At 35.9% G+C, this 15,815-nt stretch overlaps 1 protein-coding gene across 5 annotated transcripts in view; it reads right to left on the reverse strand.

Moving 5' to 3' along the window:
• Nucleotides 1–15,815, reverse strand: part of LRBA (LPS responsive beige-like anchor protein) — a 787,299-nt gene that overhangs the window by 208,492 nt on the left and 562,992 nt on the right. For all 5 annotated transcript variants that reach the window (XM_033215458.1, XM_033215456.1, XM_033215457.1 and 2 more), the window contains 2 exons: nt 5,664–5,779; nt 1,571–1,683 (listed from right to left, as the gene is read on the reverse strand). In XM_033215458.1, the coding sequence (XP_033071349.1) occupies nt 1,571–1,683; nt 5,664–5,779 (229 nt within the window). The remainder of the gene's footprint in view (nt 1–1,570; nt 1,684–5,663; nt 5,780–15,815) is intronic.

Below are 15,815 nucleotides of genomic sequence, written 5' to 3' on the forward strand. Positions count from 1 at the left end.
AGACAGAAGATGTGGTAAAAAAACAGACTGGCTAGATCCTAAACAGTATTGTTTGTCATGAGGAAAATGTTAACCTTCATTTTGACATCACTGGTAACTATTGTGATTGTCTGGACTGTGTGTGAAGAAGATCCTATCCTGCGGACAGTGAGTAGGAATTACTCCTGAACATCTTCCTGGAATGAGTAAATAAAAGAACACACTCTTAGAGTCCCTGGGCTCTAAGTAATGGAAACTGGATATGTTGAGTGAACTTGCACTTCTCATGCTGGGATCTGCAGACACTGGGCAATGATCCTCTAACCGAGACTGTGAATCATTGAGAGTCCTGCATTTCTGCTATGATTGGGTATTCAGTGGAGCTTTACATAAACACTTACCTGTGGCCTAAGACGGATTTAGAAGAGTTAAGGGAAAGAACTGTGTATACCCTTGAAAAAAGTTAGTACTAACAGCAAGAAATCTGGTGTTGTGAGAATGTAAGAGTGACCTACAGGAATGAAGGACTAATACTGGGTCAGGGTACAGACAGGGAAGAAGCAACAAAGAGTCTCCAGGCCAAAGAAGTAGAAGACATAAACATTTGTTAGCTGTTCCTAGAAATTACTAAGGAAAGAAGCTGTAGGAAAAAGACTGGATGTTCTGCTAACCTAAAAAATGAGGGTAGAGACTTTGTACTCAGACATTAAAATACAACTCTGAATATAAATTGGAGGAATCAGTTTGAACCCATGTATTTCATCCTAAATTTTTTCCTAGCACTCTCTAAAAAAGGAATAGAAATAATGACAAATTCAGTAGCAATAAGCAGAATAGACAAAACTGTGATCTCCAGATATTAATTCCCACTAGAAGAGGTCCCACCTGGGCTCCTCAAAGAAATAGATGATCCTATATCTGGGCCAGAAAATGTAAGTGTTAAGACTAGAGTGCCTTACCATACCAGAGATCATGAAAGTTATCAAAGACTGTAAACATGTGTCAAAATGTCACAGAAATAACTTCAAGAAGCTCCCAGTGGTCAAAGAAAGCACAACTGAACATCAGTAAATAACTGCAATGGATTGAAACATACATTTAAATCTATGAGTTCATAAAGATACTTTTTTAACAGTCAGTTGGGTACCACTGGAGAATGCTAGGAATCAACTCAATATTTGGAAAACTGTTATGTAAATTAACAGAAAAGAAACTTCTATCCTGTCTTTTCTCTGCAATGTACCACTGGATACCCTAGTAGTAGAAGAGAGGAAATGCCTCCTTATAGAATGAGTCCCATAAATAAGTGAAATAAAAGTGATATTTTAAATACCACAAATTTGCAATGCTTACTAAATTAATGAATCCATTTACTGAATATCAGTGCTAACATCACAAAAGAGAAGTAGTGTTTATCATGCACATTAAATTTTTCCATTTGAAAATACTGAAAATATATTTAAGAGATAATTACATTAAAGGTACGGCTATATTTGAAAAAAATTTTTAAGTTAAGTAAAAGAACTGAAATCAATGCAATTTATTTTTATATGCCAGACAATTATATTTCAGATGATTACTGAGAAATTACCTTGGACAAATCTCTGAAGTTGGTGGGCAAGGTAAGATCCAGTTCTTCTGATTCATAATTAGTGATGACCCAAGGAAACACTGGATACTGATTTAAGTCATTATAACTCCGTCCTGATAGGGAAAAAAGTTACTTGTAATTTATAATTTTAAAAATGAAATAAACCGATTCAGTAATATAATTTCCTAAAAATAAGATTAACAATTTTTGATTGCCAGGTATCATTCTCAGTATCCATACTTTATCTCATTTAATCCTCACAACAATCCTATGAAATTATATCATCTCCATTTCACAGATGAAAAAATTGAGTCACAGAAGGTTAGGTAACTTGCCCCAAATCACACAACTAGTAATGGTCAAACCATATTCAAATTCAGATTTTCTGGTCCTAAGTTTGTGTTCTTTTAAACTACATTCGACAATTTTTTATCACTTGAAAGCCTGCCCCAAATAAAATACTCTTTTCTAAGACTTTAAAAAGCTTTTTGTAATTCTCACAGTTTTTCAAAACAAGAATCCTTTCTCTGCCATTAATAATCAACCAACCAACTAAGCAATCAAGTTTAAATGACTTAACCCTGGTGGACATTCACTGGTCATCTATAAAATGAGGGCATTGCACTAAATAACTCTGAAATTTCTGTGGTAGTTTTCAAATCCTATAAGCCTCTGAAAATAACGTGCAGTATTATCAATGTTGCTTCCTTACATGCCCAAATGCGGCTACAGGCTCCTCTATACCTCTTTCTAATGACATTCAATGACATATTTAGATTTATTAAAAATACAAATTACAGCAAAAGAGGAGGTAGTCCTTCTACATACGTACAGCAGTTTTTTGGATATTACCTTTTTAGGATATTACCTTGGATATTACCTTTTAGGTAGCATAGTGGATGAGATCATTGTTTCTGGAATCAAAATGCTGGTGTTTGAATCCCAGCTCCTATTTACTAGTCTATACCTATTTTTAGTTAGATTTAACATGAACAGACTTTTATGGCAAAAATATAAGAGAGACAAGTATATTAATATTGTTTGAATTCCTTTCTTATTATACATTCTATCATTTCCATTCCTTTTTCTTTCTCAAATATATACTGATGTCATAACAATACATAGCTGAATATTAAAGTAGTTCTCTGCATATACTCTTGGTATCTAAGCCTTTTTTATGGTCTGATATTTTTAACTTTTTATTTTACTCTATTCATCTTAGGCTTGAGGCCTATTAGGGTACCAGAGTTCATTTTTGGCTGACCCGAAACAGTCTTATAAAACTTTAAAACAATGACATTTTTAATTCATAGGTCATTAATGTCACTACATATTTCTATCAATAGTTTTAATTTCTCCATAAAAAATAACCAAACATAGCAGCAGAAAGAAAATGTATGATCCCCTTTTGCTCCCCCATTTCCTTCTCCTTCTGATTTAAATGTTGGTAAACAGTAAAATCATCTTGTCCCATCTATTTAAATAATCAGAAATAATTTTTTATTGTACCTAAAAAATGAAGTGTATGTACCTGCTCAGTGTAATTAGACTTTTAATTAAGTTAAACTCAATACACAGTTATTAAATATCAACTGATGGCCATTTGGGAAATGCATCATGATATCATGAGAATCTATATGCGGCACAGAAAATAAAGTAAAAGAAATCTTAAGTGAGACTTAGCTCCACCCTCTAATGCACATTTAAAAAATCTAAAGCAAATGATAGATTCTGTATTTATAAAAAATGTACAGGGAATATACTTAAAAGACACTGCAGGCACAATAAAAGCTATTTGAGAACAGATCATTTCATAAATGTTGCTCCATAATCATAACTGTGCATTCAATATGGGTTAATTGATTTACTACATGCAAAATACGTCCATTAAACTTGTTACATAAGTTTCCTCTCACTATTACTTAAAAATTCTCTTAGTCACTAGTTCTGTAATTTCTACTAAATTCAACATAACCATTGACATTTTCTTCATGTCTTTTCCTCAGCTGACTGTGAGATAAACTTCTAATAAAATTTAGAACTTTCAATGTGAGCCCCTCAACTTCCAATTCTTTGCAACATCCCCTCACGCTTCCCCATTTCTCTAACAGGGTCTTTTCTTTGCTAAGAGTAATTGCTTCACCTGAGCTCTCGAACCTGTTTCCCTCATAACTTGAATTGTTACTTTTCCTCTCTCCTCCTCTTTCAACACTTTTCCTCTCTGCCCCAACTCATCCTCTGTTAATAACACATTTAAAAGAACCATAATTGGCCAGGCATGGTGGTTCATGCCTGTAATCCCAGCACTTTGGGAGGCCAAGGCAGGCAGATAACCTGAGGGCAGGAGTTTAAGACCAGCCTGGCCAACATGGTGAAACCCCGTCTCTACCAAACATACAAAAATTAGCCAGGTGTGGTGGCAGGAGCCTATAATCCCAGCTACTTGCGAGGCTGAGGCAGGAGAACCTCTTGAACCCGGGAGGCGGAAGTTGCAGTGAGCTGAGATCGTGCCATTGCACTCCAGCCTGGGGAAGAGGAGAGAAACTCCGTCTCAAAAAAAAAAAAAAAAAGATCTGTAATTACATCTACAGTTACTATTTCATTTCAAACTATTCAGCCCTTATAATCAACCGTTTTTGCTGGCCTTAAAAATGAACCTCTATGAAGTAATAAGGAAGCCTCTAAATACCAAACCCAAAGACAAGTTCTGTCCTCATTCTGAAGTCTCCCTCTTCATTCTGTAACATTTGACACAGGTGAAAATTCCTTCCTCCCTTTTACCTTGCCTCCCAAGACATCTGACTTACCTCAGTTCTCCTACTACATCTACAAATTCTAGGATCACTCATTCCTTTTTGTCCTTTACTAACTTTCCTTCCTTCTTCTTCTCATACGCAAAAGAATTTCCCTGTCTTATCTCACTGCTTTCTGTATTATCTTCCTTGCTGATCTCACATCACTCGGTGATTTCCTCTCTATGCAGATGAAATCCAACAATGTCCTAGTTCTAAGTTCTGAATATCCTCCTTGCCCTATACTTCCAAAAACTCTTTGTGATACCTTAACTTGAAAGTCTTGCTGGCACAATAAAATCATCATCTTTCCCTAGATAAAATTTTCTGACTTCTTTTTCCATTAATTGCACCACCATTTTCCCAGTAACACAGGCCAGAAGCCTGGAAGTCTTTTCAGATACTTTCCTCTCATTTATCACCTACATTCATTCAGCTGCGTATCAGATGGCTGGTGCCTTGTGAATTCTTACAGAATTTGTTTCTTCTTTTTAATTCCCACTGATACCTAATGGAAGCCCTCATTACTACACACACACACACACACACACACACACACACACACACAGAATTACGTCCTAACTTTACTTTCTGCCTAGTCTCTATCCACCCAAATTTATCTTACATACACTGCCTCCAAGTTAATTTTTGATGCAGCTCTAATATCACTTAGGTGCTCAAAAACTTTCAAAAGTTTCCCAATGAACTGACTACTAACTCTTCAAACTGACAAGAAAATCGTTCTTCACACTAACATTCTTATTTCTTCCCATTATATCTTTACGAATATATACTTCATGCACACATAAATATACAGTATATACATAGATATACAAACTATACCATTCGTTGCTCTCTAGGTACACTTTATGTATTGCCACCTTTGTATGGTTGCTTATGCTTTCAGTCTTACACAGAATGACTTCTAACATTCCAACCACTTCCTCTGCTAGTCAAATAGTATCCATCCTTATAAAACCACTGAAACCTTATTTTCTCCTTACTCCCACCAACTGGGTGCATATAATTTCCCTCTCTCTCTGTCCTTTTAATCACCACAGTACCTTGAATTTTTTACTGATATATCCCCTGTTCTAGAATCACGTAAATATTCACATTTGTACTTAAAATGACTTCTATGAGAGTAGGCAACATACCTTATTCTCTTTGTATATCCTTTGTAGTATTCTAGTAGCAATAATGGCAATAGAACAAGCTAGTTATACCATTACTCAAAGTAATCTAACAACTGAAATCAATAATTTATTGTCTAAAATAATTAATGCATGGAATTAAGTTACCTGCTATCGTGTTGAGAAACATCAAGTACTCAAAATTAGAAATCTCTCTGTGTTGCCATCGCTGGGTCATATTAGAAGCCTTAAAAAGCTGACGTGGACTAGCTAATGAAATACGTCTGCAAGAAAAAGAATTCAATGTGGACTCTATCTTAAGATTAATTATATCACAATAATAAATCATGAATTATCTGTGCTTATTCATTCATAATAATATCTATAATTCTGAAAAGTTCTACTCATGTTAGACTAATGAATACTAGCGAGGTTTCAATCTACAATTCATGGTTAAACAAATGATGTAGACTAGCCACAGATCTATTATACATGTTCTATTCATTCAGGTAAGCTGTCATTACAGTGCCATTATAAAGTACAGGTTCAATAAAAGTTGATTAATAACAGTATAATTAATAATTCACTGCTTTACTGATATAAAAAGAAATTATAGTAGCTGGGAAGTGCATATAAAATTATATTCACATGTCTTTATTGTAATAGTTATCTTAAAGAGAACACATTTTTACATTATAAATTTAAATATATTTGCATATACTTTATATCAAAGAGAAGAGAGATTCTAAACTATTTAGGCATCTGTTCATGGGGTAAAGAGAAATTTTTTAAATATAGCTTAATAGAGGACAAATTTTCCTGTGGCCTCATAATGATATGTAAGTATCAGTGAATAGAACTGATCAATACAAAAAGCAGTGGGAAACAGATGGCAGAATTAATTATTACATTCAAAGCCTAGAATCTCAGAGAAATATGCTGTCACAGTTCTTTCTACCACAAAAAACAAGGTAATTATTTTGTAAAAGGTTCACTGAAGCATAATTTACATGCCATAAAATTTGCCCAATTTGTATAATTCAGTTTTTTTTTTTTAAAAATTTGAGAGTTGTGCAATTATCACAATTCACTTTAGAACATTTTCTTCATCTCTTCTCGTCCTTTTGGCTAAAATCAAGTGTAGAACATTTTCATCACCACAAAAATGTGCCTTGTACCTATTTACAGATAATCTTCATTCCTATCCCCACCTACAGGCAACTAGCAATCTACTCCGTGTCTCTAGTAAACCCACCTTTTCTAGACATTTCGGATCAATGGAATCATATATTAGTATGTAGTCTTTTGAGTCAGGTTTCTTTCACTAAACATAATGTCTTTGAGGTTTACCAACATGGTAGCATGTATCCATAGTTCATTCCTTTTTATTGCTGACTAGTATCCCACTGTATATAGAATACAGCACATTTTATCTAGTACATGGACATTTAACAGTTTTTGCTATTATAAATAATGCTACCATAAATATTCATGTATATACCTTTATATGAAAATACATTTTCATTTCTTTTGGGTAGATTCCTAGGAGTGGAATTGCTAGCTTATATGTTGAGTTTATCTTTAATTTTTTGAGAAACCACCAAATTGTTTTCCAAGATGGCTATACCACTATATGTTCCAATTAACAAGGTGTAAATTCATCTCCACATCCTCACCAATACTCGCTCTTGTATTTTGATTATGACCATTCTAGTTAGTGTAAAACAGTAGTTTTAATGTATGTTGTTAAGCATCTTTTCATGTGCTAATTGGTCATTTGTATATCTTCTTTGGTGAAATGACTAATCAAATCTTTTACTCATTTACTGAGCTGTTTGTATTTTATCATTGAGTTGTTAGAATTCTATATACATTCTGAATACAAGTCCGTGATAGTTAATTTTATGTGTCAGCTTGACTGGATTAAGTGACCTTAGAGAGCTGGTAAAACACGATTTCTGGGTACATCTGTGATGGCATTTCCAGAGAGATTAGTACTTGAACCAGTGGGCTTAGTAATGCAGACTGATCTCTCCAGTGTGGTGAGCATTATCCAGTCGATTGAGGACTGAATACAACGAGGAGAAAGGGGGAATTCCCTCTTCTCCTCAAGCTGGGAATCTATATTCTCCTCCTCTTGGACAGCAGGAGCTCTTGGTTCTCTCTCCTTCAATTCTTCCCCCATCCCTCTCTCCTCAGACCTTCAAGCCTTGGGCTCAGTCATGGGCTCCCCTGGCCTTCAAATTAGGATTGAATTACACCACTGGCTTTCCTGGGTCTCCAGCTGTAGATGGTATATCGTGGGATTTCTCAGCCTCCATGGTCATATAAGCCAGTTCCCATAATAAATCTCTTATATATCTATACATATCCTATTGGTTTTGTTTTTCTGGAGAATGCAGACTAATAAAAAGTGCTTTGTCAGACACATGATATATAAATGTTTTATCAGTCTGTGGCTTATCTCTTCATTTACTTAGTGGTCAATTTTGAAACACAAAAGTTTTACATTTTGGTTGAGTCTAATTTCTCAATTTTTTCTTTTGTGGATTATGCTTTTAGTGTTACATCTGAGAACTCTTTGCCTTTCCCAACATCAGAAAGTTTTTCTCCTACGTTTTCTTTCAGATATTTTATAGTTTTACTTCTCACATATAGGCCTATAATGTATTTTGAGTTAATTTTTTTGACTGATATGTGGTAAGCATCAAAATTTTCTTGTATGTAAACATCCAATTTTCTCCACCAATTGTTTAAAGCCTATCTTTTCCTCACTGAATTGTGTTGGCACCTATGCTGCAAAACAATTGACCACAAATGCAAGGATTTATTTCTGTATTGTCAGTTCTCTTCCTTTAATTTATATGCCTATCTTTGTACAATTACCACAATTGAGGACTGAGTACAATGAACACGAGGAAAGGTGAATTCCCTCAGTATCTTGATAACTGTGGCTCTAGAGTAAGTTTTGAAATCAAGGTACGTCTTCAAATTTTGTTCTTATATTTCAAAATTGTTTCGGTTATTCTAGGTCCATTCATTTCAACTTCCCAATTTCTCCAAAAAAGCCTATTAGGAATTTGATAGGGATTGTATTGAATTTATAGCTTTAGGGAAAACTACCCTATTAATTATATTGAGTCTTCTGATCCATGAATATGGAATATCTCCATTTATTAAGGTCTATTTTTAATTTCTCTTAAAAATGTTTTATACTTTTCATTGTACAAATCTTACACTTCTGTGATCTGTAAAGAGGGCTACTTTTTTTCTTCATTTCCAGTACAGATATCTTCAATTTCTCCCTTCCTTCCTCTCTTTCTTCCTTGTTGCACAAGCCAACATCTCCAATGTAATGCTGAATAGAAGTGGTAAAAATGGGAGGACATTTTTACCCTCCTAAACTTTGGGGAAAAGTATTCAGTCTTTCAATATTAAGTATGATGTCCATATTGGGAGCTTTTAGGTAGATGATTTTTGTCAATTTGTGGACATTTCTTTAGTTGAAAGTTAGTTGAGAGTTTTTAAACATGAATGTGTGTTAAATTTTCTCAAATGCTTTTTTTTATGAAATGACAGTAAGGTTTTTCTCCTTTATAAATACTGGTGCACAACATAAATTGATCTTCAGATTTAAATTAACTGGCATTCCAGTGATAAAACCCACACGAACATTTTATAAATCCTTTTTATATGCTGCTGAATTTGGTTTCCTAAATTTTATTTTAAAAAATTGTGTCTGTGTTCAGGAGGGAAATTGGCCTATGCGTTTTTCTTGTTAGTTTTCCTGTGGTGTCTTTGTCTGGCAATGGTACTGGGGTGACTGACCTTATAGAATGAGTTGCAAGTGTTTTCTCCCCTCCAATTTTCTGGATGAGTAGGTGAAAGATTTATATCATTTCTAGTTTAAATATTTTATTGCATTAACTAGTAAAGACAAATGGGTCTGGGCTTTTCTTTAAGGAAAGATTTTTAAATTAATAATTCATTTTCTTTATGTGTTATAGGTCTATTCAGATTTTCAATTTCTTCTTGAGCCAGTTTTGGCAATTCTGTTTTTCTAAGAATTTGTCCATATCATGTAAGTATCTAATTTGTTGGCATGAAGTTGTCCATGATGTTCCTTTCTACTCCTTTTAATTTCTGTAGGCTCGGGCTGGACTTGGTGGTTCACACCTGTAATCCCAGCACTTTAGAAGATTGAGGCGGGAGGATCACTTGAGCCCGAGTTCGAGGCCAGCTTGAGCAACATAGGAAGACCTTATCTCTACCAAAAAAAAAAAAAAAAAAAAATCAAAATATTAGCCAGACATGGTGGCATGTGCCTGTAGTCCCAGCTACTCAGGAGGCTGAAATGGAAGAATGGCTTGAGCCCAGGAGTCTGAGGCTGCAGTGAGCTATGACTGTGCCAACTGCACTCCAGCCAGGGCAACAGAGCAAGATCCTGTCTCTATAAAAGAAGAAAAAGAAACAGGAAAAAAGAATAAAGATTCTATATGCTCAATAGTTATGTCTCTACTTCACTTCTAATTTAAGTAATTTGTGTCATCTTTCATGGTTAGGTTAAAGTCTGTCAATTTTACTGATCTTTGCAAAGAATCAGCTTTTGTTTCATTGATTTTCTTTAGTGTTTTTGCTTTATGTTTCATTGATTTTTGTTATAATCTTCATTACTCATTTTTTTCTATTTGCTTTGCATTTAGTTTGCTCTCCTCTATTGTTTAAAAGTAGAAGCATAGGTTATTGATTTGAGGAATTTATTTCAGATACGGGTGTTTAAAGCTGTAAATTTTCACTTAATATTACTTTAGCTGCATCGCATAAATTTTGGTATGTTATACCTCTGCTGGATATAGGCATCCGAATTAGTAAGCTTCTCAGTCCCTTGGGAGAAAGAGTTGCTGGCCACAGAAGTAATCAAAAGCACAAATAGCTACATGGCAGAATGTGTGAGGACAAAAAGAAAGATGCTCCCAAGCCCAGGAACTCTCTAGGTTCTGGGAGGTATATAGAGGAGGAAGTGGTGCAGACCATGGAACACGGAATCAAAAAAAAACAAAGCCCTCTCCACCACTACCACTCTAGCCACACAGCCTAAGCTCACTGCCTCTTCTGTACTTCTCTAAGCTTCTAACGGCAAAACAACATATCTCCTGGTAGCTGTTATAACCCCTGATATGCATGTATTAAACTCCTTGGTTAGTGCTCCTGTAGAAAAAAGAAAATGCCTGAAAACAAGTGATAGAGTTAGGCAAAACTCACAGTGAAACAGAAAAACTAAAATGAAAACTATTGGGTGGCACCTTTGGGCTGACTCAATATATTTTTGTTATGGCTTGAAACTGGTATCTGTGTGTATATGTTTGCACTGTAAGTGCTCCTGGGTGTCAGAAAGAATACTCCAGATGAAGAACAACAACAGGTAGAAAACTGGTAATAGGACTAACTCTCTTGCTGACTGCCATCAGTGGTGAGTCAGGATTTAGCACGATAGTCTCTACCCTCTCATGTCCTACTGGTTGACAAGTCAGAACACTTGGTCTTAATGGCCCTGACTTGTAGTGTTATCACAACCAAACCAAAAGGAGTAGCTTATAAATGCCAACAAAATTCAGGGTCTTGCTTGCCAAGTAAAGCTTCTTGATGTTGTGTGGGCAAATTCACAATATTCAATACTCTGGAGGTCAAAAGCTGCTGTTGCTAAATGTGATGGACAGTTTTCAGTGTATGTCTTACTGATTCCTCATCAGATATTTTCATGTTTAAAAACTATTATCCCTTGGTGATATGGTTTGGATTTGTGTCTCCACCCAAATATCACGTCGAATTGTGTATTAGTCCACTCTCACACGCTATAAAAAACTGCCTAAGAAACGCTGAGTAATTTACAAAGAAAAGATATTTAATTGACTCCACATGGTTGGGGAGGCCTCAGGAAACTACAATCATGGTGGAAGGCAAAGAAGGAAGCATCTTCTTCACAAGGCAGCAGTTGAGGGGGGAGAACCGAGAAAAAATTAAACCATCAGATCTCGTGAGAACTCACTCACTATCACGAGAACAGCATGTGGGAAACTGCCCCCATGATCCAATCAGGCCCTCCCTTGACATGTGGGGATTATAATTTGAGATGAGATTTGGGTGGGGACATAGAGCAAAATCTTATCAAATTGTAACCCCCAGTGCTGGAGGTGGGGCCTGGTGGGAGTTGATTATATCACAGGGTAAATTTCCTCCTTGTTGTTCTCATGACAGTGAGTTTTCACGAGATCTGGTTGTTGAAGAGTGTGTGGCACTCCCCTCCCCGCTTCTTCCTCATGCTCTTACCATATAAGATATGTCTGCTTCCCCTTCACCTTCTACCATGATTGTAAGGTTCCTCTCCAGCCATGCTTCCTTATAGCCTGAGGAAACATGAGCCAATTTAACCCCCTTTCTTTACCCAGTTTCAGGTATCTCTTTACAGAGGTATGAGAACAGACTAATACACTTGGCATCATACTTTCCTGGGTTTCCTATCTTTTGAGCCACTCTTGTTTTTGCTCTTAGTGTTGTTGTTTTTGGGGGGGCAGGGATGTCCTGTTTCCCTTACCTAACCTTTACATGCTGAGGTTTTCCAGATGCAGCCCTAGTTCCTGTTGGCATTCTACAATCTCTCCCCAGATTAACTCATTCCCTCTCATGGCTTCAAATTTCATATACATGGTAGTGTCTCTCAATTACTAGGCCTTTCTTTTGAGCTCTCAACCTACCTGCTTATATCTAGCTTCCTATTCAACATCTCAATCTGGACATCTCTCAGGGGTTCCAATTTCAAGGACCTAAAATTAAACTCATTTTCTGTCCATCCACCTCCTCCCCACAACCCCAGCCATGGGGATGGAAGGATGTTTATACAAATACTGTTTGTCCAGTATTCCTAATCTCAGTAAATGCCACTGAGCAGCTCAAGCTGAGACTTGAGTATTGACTAAACATATTGAACATCTCCCTTTGTCATCACCCTCCAAATCGCTGAGTCTTATAAATTACATTTCTTAAAAATCTCTAAACAAAAATGTCTCTCTTCAGCTACATTATCAACATCACATATCATCCAGATGTCTTCAGTAGGCTCCAGTCTTATATAAATAACACCCTCTTCCTAATATCACTAAGTTCCAGTGATACTTGCTTTCCAACATTTCTTAGAACACTAGAAGCTCCCTGTCTTGCTTCAGGGCCTTTGCATATATTGTGCCTTTGTTCAAAGAATAGCTGGTTATATTTCTTCAAATCAAAACTTAAAAGTCAGATAGGAAGATATTCCTGGTTATCTTATCCAAAGCAACCCATCTCCACTCCACGAATCACTACAACACTCTAATTATATCCTTCCTGTCATGTATCACAGCTATTTAGTTTTCATGTTTGTTTTAAAAATGTATGGGTAAAATGGTATCTATCTTGTACACTGCTGAGTGCTTGACACATTGTAACTGAAAATCTATTTAAGAAACTGATTAATAAATTAAGACTTACAGGCTGAGCACAGTGGCTCATGCCTATAATCCCAGCAGTTTAGGAGGCTGAGGTGGCAGGATCACTTTAGTCCGGGATTTTGAGATCAGCCTGGACAATGGAGCAAGACTGCATCTCTTACAAAAAAAAAAAAAAAATAGCCAGGCATGGTAGCATATGCCTATAGTACCAGCTAATGGGAAGCTGAGGTGAGAGAGTTGCTTGAGCCCAGCAGGTTGAGCTGCCGTGACTGTACCACTGCAATCCAGTACTCCAGCCTGGGTGACACAGCAAGACCCTGTCTTTTTTTTTTTTTTAAAAAAAAAAAAAAAAAAAAAAAGGACATCTAGCTTTAACTGTGGGAGAACATTACAAAACATTCCCAGGTATGAAAACATGTACTAGGTGTGATAAACACATCTTTTCTAAACTAAAGAGAAAATTTGTTGAAAAAGACTTTTTAACTAACATAAGGAAATCTACTATGCTCCTCTGGGCTGCTTCTTCCTGAACTCTGAAATCCTCATTAAATTATAAAAAGTATCTAATCAAAAGCATTACTGGTATTGTAAGGCAATATTACTTCTAATCCAGAAGGATCACTTTATTTGCCCCATTTACATAAAAGTTGTGACCTGTGGTGATTTTGAAATATATCCTCGGCCAGACGGGCGGATCACGAGGTCAGGAGATCGAGACCATCCTGGCGAACATGGTGAAACCCCGTCTCTACTAAAAAAAAAATACAAAAAACTAGCCGGGCGAGGTGGCGGGCGCCTGTAGTCCCAGCTACTCGGGAGGCCGAGGCAGGAGAATGGCGTAAACCCGGGAGACCGAGCTTGCAGTGAGCCGAGATCCGGCCACTGCACTCCAGCCTGGGCGACAGAGCGAGACTCCGTCTCAAAAAAAAATATATCCTCAAGGGGTGGAGCTTAATTCCCCTCCCCTGGAGTTTGGGCTGTATTTAGTGACCCACTTGTAATGAATACAATGTATCTGAAATAATGGTGTAGAACTATCAAGAGTAAGTAATAAAAAAAAAAAAAAAAAAAAAAACGGGGCTTCTGCTTCATTCTCTCTTGGATCACTTGCTTTACAGGAAGCCAGCTCCCATGTCATGCAGACACTCCAGTAGCAGATGGAAAAATTGACTCGGTAAGGAACTGAAGCCTACTGCTAAGGAGCACATGAGAGATTCCTTTGACAGCCATCCAGCCACAGGCTGGCTGTAGCTACTACTAACATCCTAGCTGATGTCTGTACATTCTATCACGATTGCATTTGTAATAGGATGCTGTCTTAAAATTTTAAAATAAACACTGATCAAAAGTAGCTCAAATCAATACCAAATTAGGTATGCTAAAAGGAAACTGTAGGTTTCCACTGCTAATATGTTTCAATCAATAGAAAAATCCCAGTGTTTGCTCTTTCCAGTTCTTAAATTAGTTAACTAAATTGTATTGATGATGAATCAATACCTACTATGAAAGGAAATAATTAGTAATTATGCTATTTCAATGTAGTCCCAGCACACAGGAAAAAAATGCATACGCCTACACTCTCCCAATACCCTATACCATGAGAGGTATTTTGCCGATTTAACATTTCTCTCAGGTACTTATTAGGTTACTTTCAACAATATAAATGCTAGTTATTAAGTCCATACATTCAAATACAAAACTAATATGTGAACTCTGATTTACCAGAGGTTACAGATACAGGTTTTAATTAAATACAGTTACAAAATCCTTAATCTATAGATTTAATATTATATTAAATAAAAAATTATATGATGTAATAGAGCAAAATCCAATCTTTTGTCAAAATGATTAAAAGTTTTAATCAGATTTACCGTGTATATTAAATAATACTATATTACATACTAAAATGATTATAATAAATACTTTTTTAAAAAAGCATCACACGTACAGATGTACTAAGCACTTTTGGCTTAGGTATTTTTAAATATGCTTAAAGAGCTTATCTTTCAATAATCTTGATTGGAATATAATTAATTTTTTATTTTATTTAAACATTTTTACATAGATGTAATAATTGTACATATTTATGGTGTACACAGTGATGTGATACACATAAGACACAGTGATCAGATCAGGTAATTAAGACATCCATTATCTCAAACATTTATCATTTATTTGTGTTAGCAACAGTCAAAATCCTCCTCCTAGCTATTTGAAACTATGTATTACTGCTAACCCTAGTCAGCCTACAGTGTTATACAGAACTTTAGAATTTATTCCTCAGTCCACCTCTTATTTTGTATCCTTTAACAAATCTCTCCCTATCTCTCCCTCCCCACTACCCTTCTGATCCTCTAGTATCCACTGTTCTACTTTTTACTCATTGGAGATTAACTTTTTGGTAGCTTCCACATATGAGTGAGAACATGCAGTGTTTAACTTTCTGTGCCTGGCTTATTTCACTTCATATAATGTCCTCCAGGTCCATCCATGCTGCCACTAACGGCAAGATTTCATGTTTTTTATGGCTGAATAGTATTTCATTGTGTACATGTGCCACCTTTTCCTTATGCATTTATCTGTTGTTGAACACCACTGATTCCATATCTTGGCTAGTGTGAACAGTGCTGCAATAAACATGGGGGTGCAGATGTCTCTTCAATGCACTGATATCCTTTAGTGTGGATAGATGTCCAGTAGTGAGAACTCTGGATCACATGGGAGCACTATTTGTGGTTTTTTGAGGAAGAGATATAATTTAATACCATAATATTTGTCAAACTTAAGTGTACAATTTGATGGGATTTGAATATATATACATATATATATATGTGTGTGT

This window comes from Trachypithecus francoisi, unplaced genomic scaffold (assembly GCF_009764315.1).
Source record: "Trachypithecus francoisi isolate TF-2019V2 unplaced genomic scaffold, Tfra_2.0 Lachesis_group1, whole genome shotgun sequence".
Taxonomy (NCBI): domain Eukaryota; kingdom Metazoa; phylum Chordata; class Mammalia; order Primates; family Cercopithecidae; genus Trachypithecus; species Trachypithecus francoisi.